The sequence below is a fragment of the Pezoporus flaviventris genome, unplaced genomic scaffold (genome assembly GCF_033815535.1).
Source record: "Pezoporus flaviventris isolate CSIRO_AGI_PZ_B2104156 unplaced genomic scaffold, CSIRO_AGI_Pfla_v1 ptg000001l, whole genome shotgun sequence".
Lineage (NCBI taxonomy): Eukaryota > Metazoa > Chordata > Aves > Psittaciformes > Psittacidae > Pezoporus > Pezoporus flaviventris.
This window is the reverse complement of record NW_026892549.1, coordinates 45,046,207-45,073,729: the sequence shown is the minus strand read 5'-3', so window position 1 is coordinate 45,073,729 and position 27,523 is coordinate 45,046,207. Positions and strand designations below refer to the sequence as shown.

At 38.4% G+C, this 27,523-nt stretch overlaps 1 protein-coding gene across 3 annotated transcripts in view; it reads right to left on the bottom strand.

The window, feature by feature from the left end:
- PARD3B (par-3 family cell polarity regulator beta) overlaps window positions 1-27,523 on the bottom strand; it is a 429,596-nt gene that overhangs the window by 382,725 nt on the left and 19,348 nt on the right. For all 3 annotated transcript variants that reach the window (XM_061455076.1, XM_061455066.1, XM_061455058.1), the window contains exon 2: window positions 18,528-18,629. In XM_061455076.1, the coding sequence (XP_061311060.1) occupies window positions 18,528-18,629 (102 nt within the window). The remainder of the gene's footprint in view (window positions 1-18,527; window positions 18,630-27,523) is intronic.

Genomic DNA, 27,523 nt, shown 5'->3' with positions numbered 1-27,523 from the left:
CAGTTAATTTTAGAAAATTTATGCATAGACCCAAATGTGTTTAATTACTTCACTATTTCCCACATGTAGGAAAATCATTTTTAAGTAGGCTGTAAAACAGTGTTTTAAAAAGTAAAATCAATGACAGGAGCAGTGCAGCACAGACCTATCAAGTGGGTATCAAACTAAAAATTAGCTTCTTAGAGTGTTTATTTCATTTTTCAACAGATTTTTAAATAAAACCACAAAACATACTCAAAATTTTTCACTTATGTGCTTATCATAAGGACACTGTAAAGCTCTAAGGAATTTTATACACAATGGAAGTCTCTTTTTTCTTTCTTCTGTCCTTTTCCCAAATAAGACAGAATCACACACTGTGCTTGAGATAGCCATACTTCAGCAGTTTGACTCCATTCCACACTGGCAGCCCACAGATGCCCTGCTGGAGGAATACAGCAGAGGAGTCTGAGTTAAACGATGCACAGAAACCTCACTGCTTCTTCCAAATCCAACAAAACATACCAAAGCCATGCATTTACGAAAGCATTCAAAGACTGTTTTTTTCCACTTCAGTTTTGCTCCAACCAACGCTCACAGTATCTAATGCAGCATTGCTCATTCAGAAAGCCGATGACAGAAAACTTTAAATCTGCCAACTTTGGAACCATTCAACAGAAAGTTGGGAGTTTTCACTGGTTTTGTTTTGGGAAAGGAATAAGGAAAAGAGAAGCAAGAGGAAGAAGAAGATAGCCAAGCTCAAAGGAAAACAAAAAAAAAAAAACAAAAAAAAAACAAAAAAAAACTACAGTACTTTTAAACAAGGTTTATTGAGCCAGAGACCTGAGAACTGTGATTTAAAGGCTATGCATCCACACTTTAGATTTCATATGCAGCCAAACCTATGAATATCAAAATCTGTACATTATTCGTACCTGGAGAACTTCCCATAAGCCTTACCAGCTTAATTATCTATTTCCCCACAATCAGAATATACGTGCCATGTATTCTTCTACACATAAGCCCAAGCAGTCTTCTGAAGTTGCTTCCACACTGCAGAAAAGGAAAAGAGCACCTTAACAGCTGTTTAACACTTAATTTAGCAGGTTTTAATTACTGGGAACTGGGAGCTAGAGCACTTGGGAGGCCACTCTTCAGCCACATATCAAGATAACAGAAACTTGTAGTTTGTTCAAATCTGCCCTCATCTTTTCTTACTCCACCATCAAAAACATTTCAAGAGCCTTTATTTGTGCAAAGTCATTCAGTTACTTTGAAAGTTATGTTCTTACACCACTTCTTTCAAACCTACAATTTGCTCCAGAACATAAGAATTAACAATGTGCATTCAACAATAGTATATTTAAAATCTATGGGAAAAGGAACAAATGCTGAGGTACACCACTCAGCACAAGCAGCTTTTCAAAAACAAATAATGCGCAGACACTGTTTAAAGACATCACAAACAAGTACCAACTGATTCAGTGTTCAAACGTTATCGCATTAGCAAACAGAAGACTTCAGTTCACCTTAAAAGAAAATCACTTTTCAAAAGAACCACAGACTTAGTCATTTTTCTCCAAATGTTTCTGTAGTTTTCAAATACAAATGATCTATCCATGTGTCTTTAAAAAAGCTCCCTTAGCTGTGTAAATTCAGTCCCATTCTTAGCTGAAGCAGAGCCTTCAATCAAAACATACAGCACAAACTCAAACCACTATATAACTACAAAGAAATTATAAGCCGCTGCAGACTGAGTATCTTTCTCCAAAATGCTGAAGTTCAACTAGACAGACAAATGAAGAGAAACAACCTTGTTGCAAAATCTGATCGAGACACCCAAAAGACAACACTATCTGAAAAGTAAGTGATCACACTACTTAACTGTTAAGTCTATTTATATTTGGCACTGCTGAAAGCCAATGCATGCAGTAACAACTGAACTAAATACAAATGCTTTAAAAATCTTCTGCAATTGAGAACTGGGAAGAAGAGATCAATATCTAACTAATAGCACAGGCAATTTCTGTATGTGTCTCAGACTTACGTTAAAAAAAAAATTTGTTACAAATTTCTCAGTACTAAAAAGCTAACAAAACCCTAGCTATTAGAAATAATAAAAAGCTTTAAATGACTGCAAACCAATAGTTTTTCTTTCTTCTCCTGGAAATGTTTAATTGCTTCAAATGTCAATGCATTCAATATGCTCATTATTATTCTACCACTTAACTGGGTTTTTAAGCCTTTTTTCATAAAAATTTCTTTTGGGATACACTACATGTACAAAACCATTTAAAATACAATGTACCATGCTTCTGCCAGAAGTAGTATATTATCAGTAACACAGTGAGCTAATGACTAAGGGGGCAAGAACTATTGCATTCACTAGCACTCAAATGCCACACCACTTTACAAAGGAGAGGGGAGAGAACATCAGAACAGCAACCAGCTGGAAAAGAAGAAATGATGGCCCAAACCATCCATAAGGTACACAAAGCAACAGCATAAGCACATACATGCACACACTTCTTACAAGGAGACTGAATAACACAATTAGCAGAGCTCATGTAGTTCAAAGACTTACAACAATGGACCAGCGTAGTTCAGTGAAACCTGTACTGCGTCTTTGGATTTACAAGGTAACAAAACCTTGCCACAATATTGCCACTGCTAATCACCCAGTACCACGTCAGTACTACAGCAGGTCCCACTGCACACTATCCTGTAAACTATCCATCTCTCCTCATCTCTTTGCAAGACACCCTGTCTGTCTTGTGGCTTCTGTCCTATGGCGACTTGGCTTCCACATTTACAAGCTCAGCAACTTGGCCAGTCAAAGACAAACTGATACCTGATGTTTAGATCTGCCATTATTTCTTGAGCACATACTGATTACAGTGCCAGGTTCAGAGAGTCAGAAACAAATCCGTGAAAAGCACTACCAGCAAGAACACAAAAACTTAACGCTTGTTAGCACAGCATTCACCTGGAGCCTCCCTTTACTATCAGCAGTGCTCACATGCATAATGGAAGAGGAGTCTGGCATACAGACTTACTAGTGCTGCAGCTGTATTTGTGTTTTACCTTCTCCATGCACAATAAATTCTACTATTACAAACACTTCTGTACTGGCTGTGGCCAGTTTCAAACACTGTTTGCCTCTTGCAATTCATTCAGCTCTACACCTACAGTCTTCCATGAAGCACAGGTGACAAAGTTTAATAAATCTGTTGTTTGTAAAGCACCAAAAAAAAAAAGAAGATATTTAAGATGTTCCTTATGTGCTTCAGTACTTTGCCAAAATAAAGCAATCTCCTCTAAAACTTGGCAATCTCAGCTTGGATAAGCAGTTGTTTGCCACACTAACAGAGCCTCTCAGACTTTGTGTTAGACTTTATTAAAGAAATTGTCTTGTCTGCAATATGTTCATCCAACCAACTAGCCTGTATATATTTTTCCTGGCAAGACAAGCAGCTGGAAACAAGGAAATCAAAATGAAAAAATGAACAGGAATAGGAATGTTTGCACATTTGGGAGTTCCCTGGAAAGCATGATTCAAAGGGATTGAGCTATGGTAACAGACCAGTCAAAGAGACTACAGCATCTCCATACTTGCAGTTCACATCATAAGGACCATCTAATCTCTTAGCCTTTAGCTGCATAAAAGAGTAGAAAATCAGTATATGATGCAATTAATCTAATTTATAATGTTAGTAAGATAAGTACAACACATACAGTTCTGAATGTCATACTAAAATGTGTAGGGATAAGTATGTACATAAATGCACGCACACAAAAGAAGACGACAGAAACAGAAAATGGTCACAGGCCAGAACAGAGATAAGCTTCTCTAGTGAGGGATCTGAGGAGTTTAGCCCATTCAGCTTCTCTAAAAGTTCAGAGGTGATGACAGGAAGAAAAGCTTATCAAGCAAGAATCAACACTGAAAGCTGACCCTGGACACACTCAAACTGAAAGTGAAATAACCTGTTTTGAAAAGTGATAATTAACCTGTCCTTTGCCCAGATTAACACATCCTTTTCCAAACTGCAAACCATAAACCAGGAATTGCCTGGTACTTGCATACTCAGCAGAATACAGGGGGAAGCTTTGGGAATCATAAGATTATGATGCAGAAAATCTGCAACCCACTGTTCCCCAGGCCAGCTAAGTAAGTATTACTACTACTTACATAACGCAGCAGTGGTCTGAGGTTTTTCCTTGGGGTTTCTTATTGGCAGTTCGGTTTTTTTCTTCTCTCCAAAAAGTGACATCTTTAAAACCACAGATGTTACAACAAAGCCAGCAAAAGGTAGCTTCTCATAAGAGGCAAGAATAGCCAAGGCCAGAGGAAGACAGATCAAGAATTAGTAATTTGGTGGGGAGACAGGACACTGGGGAAGCTAGCTGTATGCTGTCAGTACATTGGCTGGTTTCTACATATAGACAAAAAAGAAGCAGCTTCTCTGATGGGTTTCTTTTCAGTTGGTTGATTGGTTTTGGTAGGTTTGTTTCAGTTTGTTTGAGGCGTTTTGGTGGGGTTTTCGTTTGTCTTGTTTTAGGAGGGGTCAGGAAATTGCTTACTCTTTCTCCTTCACCTTAAATGCATCCTTTTACCTATTGCCTCAAACAGCTTTTTGCTAAATTCTCAAAATTCATTACCAGTGAAGAGCAAGAACCCTGTTTCATTACACTGCATAGCTTTCCTAGATCTTATACTGTCTGCACTTATGTCAATCACTTTTCAAATCCTGAGTCATCCCTCGTGAGAAAAACCTTAGAGTCCTCTGCCTAACCAAAGAAAAAATAAAAGACAAAGAGAAGATCTGCTTTCATCCCTAAACAGTAGGGATAAATAGATACATAGAGGGTAGTGAGTAGGAAATATTCTACTCACTACCCTCTGCACACAAGGCAAAGTTCTGTATCTTGTTACTAATTTCCCATAGAAAGTACACTAAATTGTTCAACTATATGCCAGAATGAGTGGTATTTAGCCTGGCTTGTAAGTGACTCCCATTAGAACTACAGATCTAATTCTGATCGAGACCCAAGGGTTCACTGTATCAGGCTGCCAAGTCACACTGAAGTACACTGGCATCACTTCCTTAAACTGAAAACCACAGATCCCAGTTAAACGTTAAATCTAGTCTTTAAACCATTTTAAATCTAGGTTTAAACATACGAAGATGGTCATTCCAGATCTAAAAGTATTTGCTAGACATTTTAAAAATCACACCTTCTATGAAGTGCAAGTACTAGCAAGCTATATACTCTGTATAGAAGTAGTCCATATACTCTAGAATACCCACTGGATGGGTAGCAAGCAGAAGTCACAGCACTGCCAACTACTAAGGCTGCCTGAAACCTCACAGGTTACAAAAAATACCATTAAGAACAGTTGCATACTTCTTTGGGAGGTTTCAACTGCTTGGAACAAGTACCTGGGGGCTTTCGTGTGGTGGTTTGTTGCATTTTGGTTCTGGGGAGATTTTTTACATCTTTAAATGCATCTCCAGGTGATTTTTTTATACAGATTTTAAATAAACTAGTTCATCTGATTAAGATCATATCTAAGCAATTCAGATAAAAAAATACAAAATAAAAAGAAGAAATGGGAGCTAGGTCTGACAGGAAGGGTAACGTGCAGTCTTGACAATTAGGGACAAGCAACAGCACATGAAGATCACAGAGGGCTAAAAGCTGCTTTGGTTTTTCTTAGGGGGTGAGCAATGTAGCAGTTTTTAAGTGTTTGCACTTTCAGAACAATAAATCAGAAATAGTTCACTGCCTTTTAACATATAGTTTGATTTTCTCTGTATCAGACTGTCCTGGGTTCAGCAGTAGCAGTCATTTTTCTCCTTCTTAGTAGCTGGTGCAGTGCTGTGTTTTTGACTTTTGGCCTGGGAATGGTGCTGATAGCACCGATGTTTTTAGCTACTACTCAAATGTTTAGTCTGACCAAGGACTTTGTGAGCCTCATGCTCTGCCAGGGAGGAGGGGAAGCCAGGAGGAAGGAGAGACAGGACACCTGACCCAAACTGGCCAAAGGGGTATTCCATACCACAGCATGTCATGCCCAGGATGTAACTGGGAGTTACCCGGCACTGAGGGGTTGGACGAGGTATCAGTCGGCGCTCAGTCAGGCGGAGTGGGGGTGAGTTATCAGTCGGCATGTGGTGAGATATATTCTCTTCCCTTTTTATTTCCCTTACCATTATTATTATTGGTGGTAGCAGTAGTGATTTGTGTTGTACTAAACTGTTCTTATCTCAGCCCCTGGGAGTTACATTCTTTTTGATTCTCCTCCCCATCCCTCTGGGAAAAGGGGGAGGGCAAGAAGGGGGGGTGGGGAGTGAGAGAGAAACTGCATGGCCAACTTGCCAACAGGACTTAAACCATGGCACAGATAGAGTCAACAACATGTCTTCTATCAACTGGATAAAACTGTTTCCCACTACTTTAAACTGTATTGCAGAATACATTCACCAGGCAACTCTGATAGTGTTTATAACGTGTTCCCAGCACAATTTTGGGTTGCTGGGGTTTTTTCATTTCTCAAGAGCAAGGAACATACTGGGGAAAAAGCCAAGTACTGGAAGTCCCAGTCACACCCACCATTTACAAGGCAATCAAACATGAACACAAGATCAAGCTACTTCAAAAGCTGCTCGTGATTTTTCCTCAATTTTACCACATACGATTTGAAGATATTTCAAGCATGTTTATATTCTCAGCTATCCTCCAGAGAGTGGCTAGTGTTACTAATTAAAGAGACATCAGAAAATGGAATAGTTGGGAGCATTTATTCATGAGCTTTACAAGTTAGGGACAATTTTAAAAGGGACTGAATTACCCCTTTTAATTTTTACTTTTAAAGTAATGAATAAGACAGAAAAAAAATCCCCCTTCTTGAATTTCTAAAAGGGTTTAATAGCATATGCTGCTATCTCTATTAATACACGGGTAGAGGATTACATCTAGAACTAAATTATGTGCCATACTTAGGCTACGAGGAAGCTGAACATAGCCTACCAGGAAGCTGAACATAGTCATACTCACCTCTCCTCTTCTGCTACCAGGTTACCAGCCAGGTAGGTCTACTACGATGTTTGTCCACATTAACTTCCAAGCCTTGTTCTACTACCAGAATACAGTCAAAGCAGACAAGCAAGCAACCCACAAACAATTTATAGCTAATCTTCGTAATGATCCAGACCATTCAGAACCTTTTGATGTAACTCTCCTAGTGCCTACCAACAGTTACGTATAATTTTGGGTTTTGAAACAGCCATTCATCAATTAAGTATCACCCCACAAGGATATTCTTTTCAGTTAGCCTACAATCTCCATTTTCAGCTTTTATGCTAGTTTTAAAACCTCCAAACTGCAGAATTATTCATATCCTCATTAGTTTTAATGAAGGAAAGCTGGGGTTCCAAACGCGGCAATTATCAGGTTTTCCTCTCCTGCATGTGGCCAATCATCAAGTTTTCTAAACTTTGAAGTGGCACAGCTAATCAGTGTAGCTACAAAACCCTTTGCTGCACCATAATCCTTTTCTACACAATTACTTCTTTTTGTCCAAGGTGGTGAAAACCAACTCCTGTGCAGTATTTTGTACTTCAAGAAAAATAGCCTGTTGGTTGCCGATCTGCATTTAGATGAAGCAGAGTATAAATATAGAAAAAATAAACACACACACATAACTTAAAACCTGCTTTAAGAGCTGTACCTGTGACACAGGACAAGAGGAACTGTCCACCAGTCACATTCTTCCAGGGGAGCAGAGAGGACTCCAACATGAGCAAGCTGGGTACAAGAATAATATCCCAGAGTAGGACAGAGCGTAAAGTGGTATAGGACAATCCTTACAAGTCTTAACTAAACATGTTGTAAGCATTTATTCCCATATTCCCTACCAGCAACAAGCAAATACAATTTCTTTGAACACAGGACAGTGACAAAAATAGGACTGCAAAACGACAAGAAAATCCTTGAACCTTGTGAGCTATTACAGCAAAGAAGGCCCAGTTCAACAAAGCAGCGCAGGGAATGATGGTCCTAATTTCCCAAGTATATTTTTTTGGTCCCATTCTGGTGTACTACTGCCTAGTAACAAAATTTGAAACAAATGTTATTCCTCTAGAGGTTGCCAACAAAGAATAGGAGCTTCAACTGCTTATATACCATACTAACACTGGCAGCACCACCTCTCCCCTACCCAGAACAACCACTGCTTCTTACCTCTTTTGGCAGGCACAGAACCCACAAAAGGAATTACTTTGGGAAACTGATCTGTGTAACAACAGTGTTTTCTGTTTGTGTCAGACTAGCTTAAACACAGATCAGTTCTTGTACAGTTCAAAGGGCGAGAGCCGCAGGACTGGGTGGAGGCAGACACCATGCTCTTTTGAAAGGAACTGCACACTTAGGCCAGCCCAAGGCTGCCAGGGAACCAGAAATCACAACCAAGGCAAAATTAAGCCTGAAAAACATCTGTTGTCTTTTAGGGGCCCTAAAAGACTGGAAGCAGGGCCTTCATACACTTAAGCAGAAGCCCCTTTTCCAGAGACATGGGCAACCTATTATGCTATATACACACAGTTGTACATAACTGCTAACATTTTCCCTTTCACATGGGAAGACCAGGACAGCAATCTAAAATGGTTTTAGGGAAATGGGAATGTGAATCACCCGTAAGACAGTAAAAAGACCGATCATAGATACACGTTCTTTGCTGTATGTCAAGCCAGCCTCGCTAGGGCTGGAAGGAGCAGGGAAGGTTTCCGAAGAAGGGATTCTGAACACAAAAATGCTGTATCTTTGTATGCTTTCATCTTCACAAAAACCTTTTAGCAGAGGAAAAAAAAAAAAAACAACAAACCTTTGTTGAAGTGCACTTCATATTCGATTTGTTAGATTAACTGCTACTGTCTCCAAATGAACTTACCTTTCCACTTCATGTTTATATATGAGACTCAATAGAAGTCTAGCTATGAAGATGTTACTTGAATTTCCATTAAGTGAACGCTGCTGCTATACAGAATAACAAAATATAACCTCTCATCTAAAAGGGAAAATTAAAATTCTTCACCCTTTTATTCATCAGTTACTATAACCACTTTGCAGCGATGGGGGCCAGAAGTTAAGAACTATAGTTGCATACAAGGATTATAAATAAAGCCACTGGGTAGTTTTAGCTTCATACAGACCTGGTAAGTTGAAATTAAGTACACCACATGTGGTGACCAAAGCCCCTCACATAATATATTTCACACCTACCTTCAGTGGTTCAGCCTCAATGTCACAAAGGTAAAGTACACTTAGTTCCTGTTGCTATATTGTTTATTTATCTCACTACCATTATTCTATACTAACCTATGGGAACTTCTTCATCATACAGGCTTTATCCTTACAGCTTTGACTGCTATGGGGTAGGTATTAGATATATGTGAAAGTTTAGGAAAACCTTCTTTAAAAGCTGAAGATAAAACGATGTAAGAAGAAACATGCCACCCAAGGAAAAACTTCTCAGAAGTGTTAATATAAAATGCATTAGCTTCACATGAAAAATTCCTCAGATTTTAAGCACGTAAAACACTAAGATCAGGAAAGATCTCAGTACTCTGAAATCCAGCTCTTTGATTTCTTATCAGTCTCTGTGTGGTCCCAGGAAAGCAAGCAATCATAACTTGAAAGTCCCACTAATATGACCTGAGTCAAGCTAAACCTAGCAGTTTAAGCTTAGGACCTCAATCAACAGCAAATGAGGGCATTTCTTCAGCAAGAGAAAAGCAAGTTGTTATCTTCTCTAATGGAGGTTCTTCCAAGAAAATGATTTGCAACTTGATTACATTAACTTGATTGCATGCTCTACCATAGTGTATTTTATTATCCTCTTGAGAGCTATACCTTAAAGTTAAAAATGCACTGGAAAAAGTTTACTACTTTAAAAAAGCAACACTAATTACTCTAGCCTGTTAAATAATCATATAAAAAGTAGCACTTGAGTTCATCAGAAAGTTAGCTTTGATTTTATTTGAAAAAAACAGTACCTACTGTTGCAAAAGTACCAAGAAGCAACACAAGTCAATAATCAATTCTAGTGTCACCCATCCTTCCCTCCTTACTGCCAGCTATTCTTCCTCTCAGTTTTGACTTCTGGATTACCTGGCTTACCTCCTAACAGGGAAGGAATCTTTAAAACAAGGATGCAATTAAGAGTCTGAATAGAGTTTGGGGTACAAGAGCAAGAATCAGACTACTAGCACTACAACAGCAAGAAACAGCTCTAATAGCGTCAGAATGATTAAAACAAACAAACAAAAGCCTACATATACAAGAATCAACCCACCACACAAAAAACACACACACAAAGAAACTGGTGCATGTGGAGTCAGCATCGAATGGATTCGGTCAAGGGCTTGTAGAAGGCAGCAGCACAGCAAATATGTTCTCATGCTAGGAAGTTCAGAATATTTTAACATGATTTCACATAGACAACTTATTCCTGCAGGTCATTTCTTACAACATTTTCCTAATGGCACATTTTTATTGAAGGATTTTTTGTTAACCTCCTTTTTATTTGGCTGATTAGCTAACTTAAAATACACAGAAGCAGCACTGCATCCTGACCTTCAAATGTGCATTTATTAAATGTGAAGTGGTTTTTGTTTGTTGTTTTTTTACCAAAGTTGTTGAACTATTGTTCCATCTGCCTTTGAAGAGAGGGAGGAAAACCGACAGATCTCAAGACTTGACTATTCAAATTCCTGTAACTGAATTTTACTATTAATGCCATCTTTGCAGCACGATAACAGAATGAACAACCGGAAAGCATTAATACTGAATAGCTATAGAATCCTTTAGGTTGGAAAAGACCATTAAGCTCATTGAGTCCCACTCTTAACACTACCAAGTGCACCACTAAGCAGGTCCTCAAATGCCACATTCACACACCTTTTAAATACCTCCAGGGATGGCAACTCAACCACTTCCCTGGGCAGCCTGTTACAGTACTTGACAACCGTTTTGGTGAAGAAATTTTTCCTGATATCCAGTCTAAACCTCCCCGGCTCAACTTGAGGCTGTTTGCTCTTGCCCTATTGCTTGTTACCTGAGAGAAGAGATGGACACCGACCTCACTGTAAGCACCCACCAAGTTGTAGAGAGTAGTGATGTCCCTCCTGAGTTTCCTTTTCTCCAAGCTAAGCATCCCCAGTTCCCTCAGTCATTCCCCATAAGACTTGTAGACAGGTTATGAAAACAGTCAGCCTTTCTAGATCCTTAAAGAAGACACTTCTAAACTTGCAAAAAAAAGATGAAAGCATGCTCTCTTATTCATACACATTGTCAAAAGATATTTCGTATATGACAGGTGTACCTGGGCAACCTGGTCCAGTGTTTCACCACTCACCAAAAAATTTCTTCCTCGTATCTAGCCAGGCTGAAAGACAGCAAGTTCAAAGACGATTACCCCTTGTTCTATCACAATAGGCCCCATTAAAAAGTCTGTCCCCATCCTTCTTTTAAGCCCCCTTAAAGTACTGAAGGGCTGCAAGTACTGAAGTCTCCCCAAAGCTTTCTCTTCTCCAGAACAGCAACCCCAACTCTCTCAGCCTCCAAAGTATATTATGAATAAACCATTATGTGGAAGTATTTAAAAGCTTGGCTTACTTTATAGCAAGACAACCCAATAAATTATCTTTACACAACAAGGTTACATTATTTTCACAAGGCATATCACTCCCTTGGTAAACGTTAACACGTGTGTGCTTATATGCACTTAAGCATCCACACGTGTATATAGAATTCTAAGTATTTGTTACATCAAGGAAAATGATTAAGAAGGAATAAAAGTCTCCCACCAGGTTATGCTCACACAATGAGATGTTAAGCTCCTTTTCATCAGGACATAAGAGTGCCCGTTCAACCCACCATTTGTGACCAGATGCACTTAGAATGACCTCCCTCCCTCCATCCCTCTCATTGTTTAAGGAACAGCAACTGGAACAGCTTCAGCTGTCGGACCACCAATTAGTGCCCAGATGACAAAACACATTTTCAGGTTGAGAAGAAGTGTTATGGTTGTAGAGCTGACTACTCCCCAAAACCCAAGTACCCCAGGTTCCAGAGCTTCTACCTGCTGCACGTTTTTAATACTCTTTTTTAAATGCCGAACACAAATCAGACAGAGGGATCAACAGAAAATCAAATTAGAAAAGCACAAATTTCAGACTTACATGTATCTTACATGAAGAGGATTTTAACTCCAAAATCCCCCTTTTTGCATTTAAATGGGCAATCTTATTCCAAAACTATCAGGAATTTTATTAGTGTAATAGATCCACGGTCTCAGTCAATCTTAAAATTTCCCTCTGAAAAAAGTAATGGAATACTTATTATCATAAACGGAAAACTCTGGTGGTTACAGACGTTCAGAGAAGGAGTTCACAGTTCAGAACATTCAAATGCTGGAAAAAATGAGAAGTTTGAAGTCCATCTGGTAAGAACCTTTATAACTACATTTTCACTTTTAAAGTAGGTAGAGGTGAAATAAGTAACCCTTGCAGTATGTTCCAAGACAATATCTATTTTATGAATAACTACATTATGCAGCACTAAATACGTAAAAGCTTATTCTTCTTCTAGAATAAATAGGTTAATTTATGCATACAGGCACTGTGTCATGGTTTTAAATCCATAAAACTGGATTTTCTTTAACAAGCTAAGCAACATTTGACCAGGTGTCTCTTCTTACAGCTATGAACTTACCTTGAAACACATTGCTACACCTGAAGTTTATTACAAGAATGTTTCCAGTAACCAGGAGCACATGATAGTGTAATTGCACACCCCGGAATGTAATACCACACTTTAAAAATGGTTATTTTAATGATTACGCTAATGAGTTCTGAACTTCCAACCTATGTGCATACAGTTTCATAATTACACAGCTTGAAATCCTCATCAGTAAATCCAAACGCTCCTGAAATCCAAATCATTTTCTAATCTTGAATAATGCATGGCACCTCTACAGCATGAAATTAAACCAAATTTCATAAAAATGCAAAGCTTCATAATCTGTATTCTAAACGAAACTGCATTACTGAAATAAAGTGTTGCTTAGTAAGTACTAATGATGGGGATTTTTTTTCCTCCCCCTCCCTCTGGTACTCACAGTTCAGATTCCACTTCAAAAATAAACAGGCTAACTCCTATCAAAATATCTTTTTTTATATATATGTATATGGTGGCTCACAGCATACCCTACTACACAAGAGTGAAATCAGACATCTGTTTCCTAAACAAGCACTGGCTCAAAATGGCATAAAACCTTTTCTTCCTGAAAAGTGTGAAAACATTTTTTTTTTTTTTAAATAGGCTGCAGCTTGACTGGCTTGCATATGATTTCATCAACAGCAAAACCCAAACTCCATCGTCGCCAAAGGGCCAGCAAGTCAAGGTCTGCAGTTTTTCTGTAACAATGTCCCCCATCCCCAAGGCCTTTTCTGTTTGTTTTTAAATTACAGGTAGAGCCCAGACAAACTCCACAGGGGCTTTTAGCAAGCACTGGCACTGCCCTTTTCAACAACTTCAAAAGCCTGTGACTCAAGATGAGGAGAAAAGCCACCATCACAGTCAATGCAAAAGGATAAATACTTTGTTCTGATCAAGGATTTTCTTGCGGCTCTTCCCTTCTCCATATTTTAGAGTGTTGACAAGGATAAAGGTAATATTTGAAATGTTCTTTTCTATACTTCCCTCCTTCTAGACACACAACGCACAGCTAACTATCAGGCACCTGAAGAATATTTATACTGGGACTTCCTTGATAGAAGTTATAAGAAGGTTTTACTCACAGTAGTGTTGTGTATTTATATCTTCATTGCCCAGAAGTAGCTATGAATATTTAAGTAAACAAATACTGTCAGCAATAATAATTTCATATCCCAATAACTTTGATTAGAGGAAATTACAACTGAAACATTCCACAAATCATTTATACAAGGTAAAAAACAGAATAACATGACAAACAAGAGCACTGTATCATGCTTTTGGAGGTTGTAAACATGTTATTCAAAATAAAAGTTACATCCATTTTAATGTTTGCCAATTTAGCATTTGAAAGAAGAATGAATTATTAGTTAACCTTTTTGCTTATCAAATTTTAAGATTTCCACTCATCTCCAATATCTCATTACTGAAACCACAAAATATAAAAGCGAAACCAGAAGCACTCAGGAAGAGTCACAGAGACAAATACCTACACATATGCTGGCAAAGATACTAAACACAGCCTAAAAATTATACTTACGGAAAAAAGCCCCAAACACTAAATCCAAACCTAAAGAACAACAGCCCTTACATACCAGTCTTGCCAAATTTCTTCATTTATCCATGTTGAACATACCAGGCTTTTTGATCTACTAATCCCCATTTTACCTCATTAACAACAAGGAACTAAACATAAGAACTGCCTGCCTCAGGACAACAGCCGTCTCACACAAGGCATTCAAACTTACAGAAGTGTAACCAACACTCTGACAGAAGCACCGAGTATCAAAAGCTTGAAGCTTGTATTGGCTGCAACCAGTTTAACAGTCAGTAAAATCACATGCATTAAACCAGTAACTTGACCATGGTACTAACCAAGTAAATGTCACAAAACGTTGAGCGTCAAAACCCTGGTCCAGAGCAACATTCACCACCTTGGGAGGGGGAGAGGGCAGGGGAAACTATACAATTTTTTTTTTCTTTGATGCATGCCTTTTTTGGTGCAGATTTTATAAAACACACAGAGCATCCAAGTTATAATATACAGTATGAACTACCCTATGTCTACGGCACACTTAAAATGATACCTCCATGTTATATGAAACTAACATCATTAAATTGCTTTCTGTGCTACCAAACATCTCTCACATTGCTTATTCTTTACGTCAAAGTGATTTTTATTGTTTTTTCAACTTCTCCAGAGAAAAGTTGACCAATATGCAACAACCTGTAGAGCAGCCTACATAATAAACCACTGCAGCATATACTTTAAGAGGTAAAAAAAAAAAAAACTCCGCTGTAACTAAGTTAACATATCTTGCTTTGTTTTTCCTAAACAAGTGTAATCTACTGTTGTACAACAAACTGAAGAATAAAAAACTCTATTCTGCATCCAAGTTATCAGAAAGTTACAAAACCCTAGAGAAAATACTAGGAAGCTCAATTACATAGAATTCTAGAGTTTGAACCACATTTCTCCAACTTCAATATGCATTACTGGCACGCATCACGTATTTCAGAATCAAACCACATGACAAAGACCTGCAAAATGTGACATTTTCAGGCTCTGCTGACCCATCAGAAGATAATTGAAACAAGCCAGCATAGAGGCCTCTGCTACTCATTTACAGGAGATTTTAAAGCAGCAATACTGTATCTCCCCATTAAGAGAAATGTCCTCAGAATTCCACAGCCCTTTCTTTTTTAAACTCCTGCCCAATTGCTTTTTATTTTGACTTCATTTTACTGCTTTTTGACCTGCTTGTAGAAATCATTTTCCTTACCACCTCATACTCTTCTTACCTAAAGGTGATTTTAGTTCTGATTTCATTCTCTATTTCATGCGGTATTCAACAGTTGGAGGGTACAGAAACTGTTCAAAGGTGGAATTACTTCATTATAACTTCATTTAAAAACACACTGCACATTAGAGTGCACCGTCACTTTCACAGCTGGAATGACAGCCCCGAAGGCCTACAGAGTCCAATGCAGGACAGAAAATAACTGTTGTATAAGTATTATACCCAGCCAACAGCACTCCCAGTGACTAAACCTACTTGGAACCAATGTAAAAAGTTCAAAATCCACTGAAAAAAAATATGCCTATCAAGTACTTGGAGACATTTCCTTTGTATAATTACATCAATCTTGAAGTTCATATCTACTTCTGAACCCAAGTGTTTTTGTCATTTTGCTGAGACAACTTTTCCAAATCAGCCTCACACTCACAATCCTGTCACTGAAACTAAAGGCACGTGCAAAGACTTCTGCCTGAAGTAAGCTTTAACAAAGTTACATAGCATCCTTTACAAAATAAAACCACTTCAGCCAGATCTTCAGCTTCTTATGAGGAGCATGCATGGGCCCATTAACTATTCTGAACACCCAGCAGTTAATTTCTCTAGCATTTGGAGACCTTCCAGGAGACATGTTTTCTCAATATTGCACTTCTGCTGGTAGCGAACAGAGAAGGAAGAATTCATTGACTTTGCTATTTAATATTTCATTAAATGCTTAGCTAAATTAAGTATCTGAACTACACTTAATTCATACCATCTACTTGATATCATCATTAAAAACACCTCAATGGCAGTTACAGTCTCTACAAATCTTGAAACAATGTCACTGTTTCAGCATTTTATTGATATTGCTTCATGTTCTTCTAAAGCTTCTGCTGCTGCTAAAAAACACGTCACCTCTATTTAACAAAGGAGACATCCAAGCAGAAACCATTTCTAAGACTACAATGGCACTCAGCAGAGTATCAGCACAATGCCCATCACAATCACGTACCTCGTTTCCTTCCACTCTTAAAAAACAAAACCCACCATACAACCCAAACCACCCCACACTACCTCAAGAATCCGATTTTCCAGTGTTTTTATCTCAAGGCAGCCTCAGAACCAGAGTCCCACCTAGTACCATTATAACAGAAGATCCTTAAGCCAACAGCTGTGTGTGAACTAGAAACTTCATCACTAACACATATTCACTAACACATATTCACTAACACATATTCACTAACACATATTCACTAACACATATTCACTAACACATATTCACTAACACATATTCACTAACACATATTCACTAACACATATTCACTAACACATATTCACTAACACATATTCACTAACACATATTCACTAACACATATTCACTAACACATATTCACTAACACATATTCACTAACACATATTCACTAACACATATTCACTAACACATATTCACTAACACATATTCACTAACACATATTCACTAACACATATTCACTAACACATATTCACTAACACATATTCACTAACACATATTCACTAACACATATTCACTAACACATATTCAACCAGCGACACCCAACAATACAGTACAGCAGAGGCTCTGACAAGTTAAAAACTAGATGGTATGTCAAATATTCTGCAAACTACTGCTCATATTTGCATAAGTATTCCTGTATCAGCACTTCAAACAGAAGAATCCTGGGTGGACATGTTAACTTTTATTAACTGATGAGGCCAGGAATGCATTTCCCTTTGATGCAGTATCTCCTTTTATGACATGTTATGCTTATGGTCTTATGACTGTTTACACTTACGGTCTTATCCTTTATATACAGCTGTGTCAATCCTCAGAACCCAGTATTTAGTTTTCAAACACTACTGGAAAAAAGTCTTAGGGCATTTTAAGTACACTTTGAGTAAATATGAACAAGCAAGAAACGTAAGTTTGATAAAAAGAACATATAACAAACAGAGCTCCACTGTTTTTAAGAATTCCCACACAAGCCACCATAAAAAGACACTTAAGTACACCTTAGACAATCTTCTAAGGTACTGAGCAGTATCCCATTAATCATAAGCAAAATATTGCACTTGATATTAAGTCACTGAAGAATCAACAGCACAAAAAACTAGCATTTCTATTTGCTATATACAAAATTATTTTAAGTCACCAAGCATATGGCACTGCGAATAGACAGCTATTTGCCTGAAAGTACAGGCATATCCCACGTTTCGATCTTCAGTTTCAAATCGCTAGATATATTTTTTCCCCTCTGATTTTATGACAAAAAAAAGACAAGGAGAAAAAAAGCAGCAAAGTATTACACATTATACCCCTCCACCTCCATGCTGAAATAACTCACCGATTATTTTCCCAAAACTATATTTTCCTGATAATTACAAAAAATGTAAAACGGGCCTCTCTGCAGCTGCCATTTCTCTCCCCAGAAGGGACATCTATCTTATCTGAAACGAAAGTTAGAGGCTCATAGCTTCTAAAATTTATAACTGCTTAGACTTTCAGTAGCAAATGACAGGAATTGCTCTTGAAATTCAACACAGTTGAGGCAGTTGTTCTTGTCATCACAGGATTTGTCTGTCACACATTCGATCATGACATTTGAATGATTCTCAAAAACAATTCTAAGCAAAGGAAAAAGACTATAAAAGATATTTCAAGTGGCATGAAAAAAAGATGTCTTACAAAACTCTCATTCCTCTACCACTCTGCTTTCATGCAGCAATAAAAAGAAAAACAGAACTACTTGAAAAGGTATGTCCCCCATCCTGTATCTGTCTCTTCCCACCCCGCCCCCCCGCCCAGTTCTACTCCAGAAACGGAGAGCTATAGCACCTATGGGCAGATGTGTTTCATTTAGGAATATTTAACACCCACTTCACTTGCCAGATGCCTGAGAAACAAGAAAGTAGCATTAGTTCTCTGAAGAGACACACCAAAAAGCAAAACCAGTATTTTTATCCAAGCTCTACCTTATCTTTGTCTTCCACAACATCTGCCAGCACATCATCTGGGTCCAGAATGCCTCCATCTGTATACTCCAGGTGGTGAATATTTACCCAAGAAGCTGGATCCTGTACGACAAACACAAGACTTGTTAATCTAACCTTGCATGGTTTTAGTGTTGTCAGACAAAGCAGTTTTGTATACCTTCGCTTCCCACCTACTTACCTCTTTAATCGTGGGGTGGAAGCTTGGAGCCAAAATTCAAAATAGAATGAAAACTACAGACACATAACAAGACACTACTTACAGAACACTACACAAAAGATCTTCAAAATGTACATTCCCTTATTCTTTTTTTAAACAGTTAATATAAATACATATATGGATGGAAATGCACCACTCCTGACAGTTTATAGGAGGAGGAGTAAAGGCCTGTATTTATATATATTTAAAACTCCCATTATTTATTTCTCTGAGGAAGTAGGTCAGGCTACTGTGGCAAAAAATAAATGAATAGAATAAATCACAGCTTGCTTTCACAAATAAATGCTCTCAAATTCTAATACAACATTGCATACCAGATGAAGAGGAATCAAGTTAGCTTTCCAAGACAATGTTTTCCTCATATATTATCACTTGACTTCAATAATGGGAGCTTAGCCATCATTCCACTGACCCTGAAGGCAAAAGGTTCAAAACACACTGCTCAGCAGCAAATTCTCCCTGACATGAAATACAAATCAGGAAGCAGACACAGCATCCATAATCATTGCCCTCAAACCATACCACCTTACTGTGTATACCTAGGTTCCGAGAGGGACAGGCTAAGTGGGAATTACGTTTGAATTGCCTTAACATTCAACCATTTCTCCTGTTAGGGCCAGCTATGGTTTAACAAGCACATGGCAGCTCATCCAGTGATAGCAACAAGTTTGAGTACCCTATGGTGTCAGCATTAATAAGTGTTGAACTGGTACATTTTGGACAGCACACTGAAGAAAGGAAACGTGCTTAGTTGAGACTGCAAAGCGGATTTGAGTGTTCCAACAAATACTGTTGAGACTGGCCAGAATATGCTGAAATTAATGGTCGTGAAAGTGGCACGCACACATATAGCTTTTCAGAAATGGACAAAGAAAAGCACTGCTGATGTGCAATACACAATCCCAGTAATTCCTTTATATTACATCTGTATCTCCAATTTCTTTTTCCTTGTCAAGTCTAAATAGATCACAATTCTCAGAAACCAAGTGAAGCACAACAGACACACTATATAGACTAGCAAGTCCCTTATCACTACATTTGGATATTCCCCACATAATTAAGTCCCTCAGAAGTACAGATATTCCACTCCATATTTATATATGGGCATTCTATAGCTTTGGGCATTAACTGATGCAGACTGCAGATAAATCAGGATAATTCCATCACAGGTACAGATGTGGATCAATTTGATTACGTCATCAATAGGCAGCAGTCAAAAAACAAACTGAAAAGCCTCACACCACAACTACCCTGGCATTACCAATAGGTCAGCCCATCATGCCACTAGCAACTTTGATGTGTGAACTCTAAACAAAATGTTTTGCCTGTTCTGACTCATCTAGCTTCATCAGTTCAGTTTCAATTATTCCAGTCACACGTACTGGTTTTGGCTGGGGTAAAGTTAATTTCTTTCATAGCAGCTAGTTGCTGGAGCAGTGTTGATAACACAGTGATGTTTTAGTTATTGCTGAGCAGTGCTTACACAGAGTCAAGGCTTTTTCTGGCTTTCACACCACCCCACCAGTGAGTAGGCTGGGGCAGCACAGCCAGGACAGCTGACCCAACTGGCCAAAGGCATATTCCATACCATGGAATTTTGTTTTGCCTATTAAACTGTCTTTATCGCAGCCCATGAGTTCTCACTTCTACCCGTACAATTCTCCTCCCCAGCCGACTAGGGAAGGAGTGAGCAAGCAGCTGTGTGGGGCTTAGCTGCCTTAGGTTAGCCCACAGTCTTTTTACCCCCTTACACTTGTCTGAGGATTAAGTGTATCTAAAGTACACTTCGGCTTAACGACAACCACCCAAGTAAGCACATAAAAGTATCTCTATTTGTAACAGATCTATTTAATCTGTAATTCACCTCTAACTACAGTTATTTCATCTTGCACTGAAACCACTCATTTGTAAAACTGAAAATGTTTGTTCATTGTAGGTATCAGCTGTTCAAAATTAGACAGTTTAAGCAAATCAACTATGATGCTTTTGTCTCTGCAAGGTGCTGAAGTGTAGACAACTATTAGAGCTCAAAGCTCTGTTTTAAAGCTCCTGATTTAAGCATTTTTACTATAACCACAAAATTCTAAGATGAAAAGGAAGAGATGAACCTCTGTGCAACAAGCAAGCAGGTTAACTTAGCTCAAACAATTTACCTAATGCAGAAACCTTGTGAAAGAGTGTCATTTGACCCTGCCAATTAACTTAGAAAATACGATTCTCTCAAACTGGAATGCATCAGTAGCCACAAATGTTCCTCCTGAACTTTTTAACTAATGCAGTCACAAAAGGTTTTCTGAGTTAGTGACACTAAAACAGCATATTTGAAAAACACTCCATTCACACTTCTGCAGCTAACAGAGTTTTACCTGAAGATACATTAAAACCTTTTACACATATTATGATGTTTAAGCATCCTGTAGACAAAATAATGTAGATGTGAAAAAAAAAATAAACAGCTGATAGGAATATTTTGCTTTCAATGTTCCCTTCTATTTGTGATTCAGTAGCTGCATCAACCCAGATGTGTCATGGAAAAAGAAATAAAGAAAAAAGGACAGCAAAAGCTCCACTGCCCCAACAGAATGCAGCAAGCTGGCAGGAGACAAGATCAAGACACACAGCTATCCTAAACTAAGCTTAAATTAACCTTCTTTTCACTCTGGGCCATAACAAATATAGTAATTTAATGAGTTTGTTACTGGCCATATCAAGAGAAAATAGTCTCTAAATCAGTCTGAAAGGACAGAAGATGCCATTCCTCACCAATCTTTTGTAGCAAGTGGAGCCAATGTTAACTTTTTTTTTGAAAGCAAGGAATGACAATTCATACTGAAATACAAGAATTAAAGCAGAACAGGATTCAAATAGCTTCCTTATCAGAAAAATACGTCCTAATAGTTTAGGTACCGCTCCCACAAACATTATGACTCAGGTACACACAGTGTGAAGACACTATGACCTTTGGGTCCTGAGACTTCCCAATTACAGCAACCACCAGAAACTACAAGAAGACTGAACATCTGCTGTGTCAGAGATACAAATATGAAACTGGCTTCCATTAAGTTAACCAGAACTTCAGCCCTGCAAGTTAAAAAAAAAAAAAACAGCTACTAAGCACAGAGAGAGATATGCTTCTTTTTATAGACTTGTTTGATGAAGCCAATAGTAACTACTTCTAGACAGCCTAGGTGGAGGAAATTCCCTCTGCACAGTCACAGCAGTAACAGCAGTTCATCTGACCAGCAAAATCACTCACCCATTCCAAAGTGATTTCAAAGTCAGAGAACATTTTCTGTTCTTTGGATGAACTCCAAACACTGCCATGCATAGGATACAAAGTGTTTATATGTAAAAAAAAAAAAAACCACTAAAATCTATATAACAATTTCTTCAGTGCTTCTTTACTCCCACCAAGAGACCAGACAGCTCCACTAAATAAAACACTGGTATTTTAGCTAACCTGCCATATAAAACAAGCCATTAACTACCAGTACATGTAAGAGTTGAATATCTTAAGTCCCAAACATCATTTCACCCCATGATGAGTAGGGGATGGACAATAACAGGAGGAAAAATGAATGTGCATGCATAAGCATCCACACACACACTCATGTTTTGTAAGTTATTTAGAGCTCAAAAGGAGTAGAACGGGTCTGAAAAATAACTGTGGTACATACAAGATAGAATCGGCATAAGAGAAATCAAACCTTTCCTTAAAAAAGGATGGTCTTCATTTAAGTTTCTTACATTTTAGTAAGATACAACCACCACAAGAACTTCCAGAACACTTCAGCTTTCCATATATTGTAAAACTGCTAGGCAGGAGAACGCATTTCCAAAGTAACAGGGTAACTTTATTAAAGTATTATCACCAGAGTCCTTGCAAAACAGAAAGCTTTCCTGCCTCTACAGTGTTTCCTGAAAGGTCTGAAAGTTGGAACCCAATAACACAGGTCGTAGGTTGTTGCAGTGTTTGACGTGTGAAGGGTTGATCCCAGCTTGCATATGTTTGCTTCAATGAAATAACACTGCTTCCCTGTTAAAAGCAGAAAATGCTGGATTTCTAAGTTTATAAACAATATAGGAGAAGATGACACCTCATTCTCACTCAGGGAAGGGATTAAGGACATATTTACTTGAGAACGCACTTGCTGAGAAACTCTGAAATATAAAGCAAAAGAGTTTAAGAAGTGTATTCTGAAATGCAGAGGTTCTAGTTTGAGATTTAAGCCCTCTTCCAATGACTGACAGTGCCTAGAATGATTCTTCCCAGTATCTTCTTAACCATCATCTATGGAAGTTCATACACCCAAGAAGAAAGAATTAGTTTTCAAAAACTTGTTTCTTGTAAAAACAAAACACTAACAGCAGCCTAGAAGCTCTGGGCAGCTTTCAAGTTTGGTTACCATCTATCTGTGCTCCTAAATGCTCTCCTGATAGCAGGGTCATTTAGGTGAAAATACATCCACAGGCTTTCTTCAAAACAGTTCCAAAATACCCTAACAGCACAAGTGGGAAGAAGTTCTCTTACAGCATGGCATATAACCCTTGTGCAGAAATTTAGCTGAGGTATACAGAACAAACATCTAAATATGTACAGAGAAAGTACAAATAAGTTACCTGGTATAATGCATACCAGCACTTCCCAAATGAATATTGAACAGTTACTCTAATGTGCACTTTACCTTAGGGCTGCAAGTCATGTTTGTGTTTAACATCAAGCCACTTAAAAACTGTTTATCATCATTTCCTTTATGTGTGGGAGAACACTTTAGGAATTACTATGCAAATATTTACCAAATGTTAAATTAAAGCCAGGTCACATGAATGCACAAGTGCGACATAGGCAGAGAAGTGATGTAAATTTAAAGAAGTGGTTTGACGTGCACAGAATCACAGAATGGTTGAGGTTGGAAGGGACCACTGGGGGTCATCCAGTCCAACCCCCCTGCTCAAGCAGTGTCACCTAAGGGCACATTACTCTGAACTGCATCCAGATGGCTCTTGAATGTCTCCAGGGAAGGAGGCTTCACAACCTCTCTGGGCAATCTATTCCAATATTCAGTCACTCTCCCAAAAAAGTTCTTCCTTGTGTTCAGGAAGAACTTCCTCTAGTTTTGTTAATGCCCATTGCCTCTCATCCTATCTGCTGGCACCACCAAGAAGGCTGGTCACATCTTCTTGACACCCTCCCTTCAGGTACTTATATATATTGATCAGATATCCCCCAAGCCTTCTCTTCTTCAGGCTGAACAGACCTAGCTCCCACAGCCTTCCTCACTGTCCACTTGTCCAGCTCACATTTCTGAGCTTGCCTATGAGGACATCACCAGAGACGGTATCAAAAACCCTGCTGAAGACCAGGTAGACAACATCCAGTGGTCTCCCCTCATCTGTCCAGCAAGCTGTCCCATCGTAGAAGGCAATCAGGTTGGTTAAGCATGATTTCTCTTTGGTGATTCCATGCTTACTACACCTTATCACCTACATATCTTCCAAATGCTTAGAGATGGCCTCCAAGATGAGGCCTCCATTCCACCACCTTTCCAGGGACTGAGGTGAGACTGACAGGCCTATGGTTCCCACCAGGGTCCTCCTTCTTGCCTTCCTTCATGTTACCACAGAATCCTAATCTAACTGTCACCACCTAATGCAACACCTTCTGGTTCAAATAGTCTCAAATAGGTTTGAGAATTCTTTTACGCATTTATTTTCAGTAAGACACCTCCCACACCAGTTCTCAGGTTGGTATTTTAGAAGTACTTCCACATGATTGCTACACTAGAGCAGACAGACTTCAATGAAATACTGCATGAAAAGGATATACTTAGAAACTGGAAATCACATACACCTGTCCCACATCCACAGCAACAGAATAAAGGCTCACTCAGAGCTGGGGGGATATTTTAGATTAAGGTCAGTAAGGGAGAGATTCTGCCACTTGATTATTTTCAGATTGTATATTACAATGTGACCCATTATGTCCCACTATATAAGAGATATTTAATGATTTCTCTAAGTATTCAAAGGCTATATGATATATCAACACCAAAGAGCACTAAAACATTAGTTACTTTCAAACCACAGCTTGTGGAGTGGAGCACAAAAAAGGAGTTGGAGAGGAACAGATGGATGAGATTGCTCACAGACTCAAAATTTATCTCTAAATCCCTCTCAAAATGCATCACTAAATCAGCACAGACTCCAGCATTTTTGGTTTGTTTACCACAACCACCTCCAAGCAAGCCTGAAGTGGTACTTCCAGTCAGACTGCATTTCAACGGCCAGCAACTGGGCTGCCATCATCAGCTGTAGTAGAGGTAGGGCTCTGGTTTTATGGGGCTATGAATATTAAGTCCCCCAAATCAACAGCTGCTAGGAAGCAAATGCTTGCAATGCTACTTATTGTCACTGCTGGTTGTTAAATATTCCTCAGTCACAGCACAGTGATCTAGAGCCGAATAGTTAGATCTTGGCAACAGCACGAGGTACACGCACTTCTACAGCCCAAGAGAAACCCAAAAAAAAAAAAAAAAAGTGTTGCTCCCTGTCCTCCTAGAAAGCAAAGAACTACATCTAAACATGTGAAGACAGCTGAAGTAGCAGAACTGTATCATTTCTGTAACAATATTTATGTTGCAGAAATTACACTTTTTTGGAATAAAAGCAAACACAAGAAGCTTACGTAAAAACCAAAGATGAACAGCTTTCTGCACAAAAGAATTCCAGATATTTACTGAGTTCAGCACTGACCAGATCTGAGTAAAGCCTCCCTACACATAAAAACCAACTGATTATAGATTAGATCTTCTTTTGAGAAACTTCCAAAAATAGAGAAGCAACATTTAGGTTTCACTGCTCATGAAGCTTCCAGAGTTTGGTTTGTATTACAGTACAAAGTTATAAATCCACATTTCTGGGTCTCATTATTGAAAACAAATTCTTACCTGGAATTAATTACATTATCCTTACAGCTCTATAGTTCAACTGCATAAAATTAAAAGAGACGTTTTTAAACATTTCTAGCTAGAAATTCAAAAGCAGCAGAAGCCTTCAAGATCATAGAAGGACAAGAAAAACATTACAGCATAGTGAGACAATAAAGATCCTATGTATTCTACAGCATTTGTTCTCCTCTGCCAAAATACTGCATCTTCTTGCATTAGAAATGAACATGCTTTAAGATGCTAGGGAGGAGATAAAGCTTCTTTATATCCTTCTGCCAGGTGAAGTGACACACATTCTCTCAAGTCAGTAGTATTCTATGCTGCTTGAGCTCAAAGACAGGAATTAAAGGTAAGATGAGGGCAAAGGCCAGAGGGCAGCCTGCTCAGAAGGAAATTGCTTTTAAGCATCCAGCAGTAAAACTATGTAAAACAGAGAAAGGCATACAGTAGAAATAGTCCTAGAATGGTGGCTACAAAAGGTGCTTTCTAAGCTGTCTTCCAGATAAAGTACTGTAAAAATAAAGCCATCCAAGAAAGTTGTTTTCTGCCTTAACCAGGGGTGATGGAGAACAGAAAAAAATCCAAACACTCAAACTCATAAGTTTGACAAGTTTGTCTCCGACAAGACAAAGTTCTTCACTTTTAACAGTAAATTTAGCAGGGCTAACTAACAAGCTTCCAACTCCCCTACCAAAACACAACTTCGCATCCCTTTCCATAGCATTTGCAAACAGCATGGGTATTTTTAGTTCAGCTGATACAGTTACAGGCACATAGCCCTGAAGTGTTCTTTACTGTAAGGCATAAAGTGAACCCCACAACAAAAACACCCACACAAAAAAAGAAATTCAAACCAAAACCAACACAACAACACACACACAAAAAAAACACAACAACAACAACAAAAAAAAAACACAAACAAAAATAAAAGCCAACCATATTGACAGTGACATCACTTTGAGCAGTGTTTGTCAGCTTCCTACTAGGAAGGCATCTGCCAATGAAGAGACCCACCTCACAGTTGTAACACTTGTAACTCAAGAGCTGATCCCTCAGGTTTCCCTTTCTGCAAGAAAAGGTCCAACTAAAGAGACAGCAAATACTGTTGATATTATAGGCTGTATAACGACTGCAAGGTATTTAAGTACATAGCTTAAGTAATCACAAAGATCTTGCACATTCCATCAGGCTAAGATAGGACATCACTGTCTCCTAAGAGAGGGCCTCTTAAAATTAGTTTTCCCCTAATAGCAACTTAAGCAATCTTAGACAAATTACCTCCAGAAAATTAAAACAATACTAGATTACCACATTACTATTGAGCATGGTATCATCCTAAAAACACTAGCAGGCAATTCCTATCTAAAACTTCTCATTAGTAAGCTTCCTTTATTAATTCACAGCCAACAGTTACAGTATACTGAACTGTTTCCAAGTTCGACTCAAACCAAACAAAAACTGTAAGTATCTGCATGCATGAGAAACATACAAAATAAGGTAACTGAAGAATCCTTAAATCAGTACATGCTTTAAAAGAAAAGTGTTACCTTCAAACAAGTATCAAGGGCCATCTTTTCACAAGGGTTAAAAATACACTGGCCACAAAAAAACTAAACCTCTCGAAAGATCAAAATACTTTTTAATACAGGTATTTACTGGGTAAAGACACATCTGATCTGTTTGTGTCTGGTTTATGTCACCTTATGCATTCTGATTTCAATACAGCAAATAAAATGCGAGATCACAGAAGTAAAGCCACTCTAAATAATGCATCCATAATGCCAGAGTATACATTTTGATTTTCAGTGAAG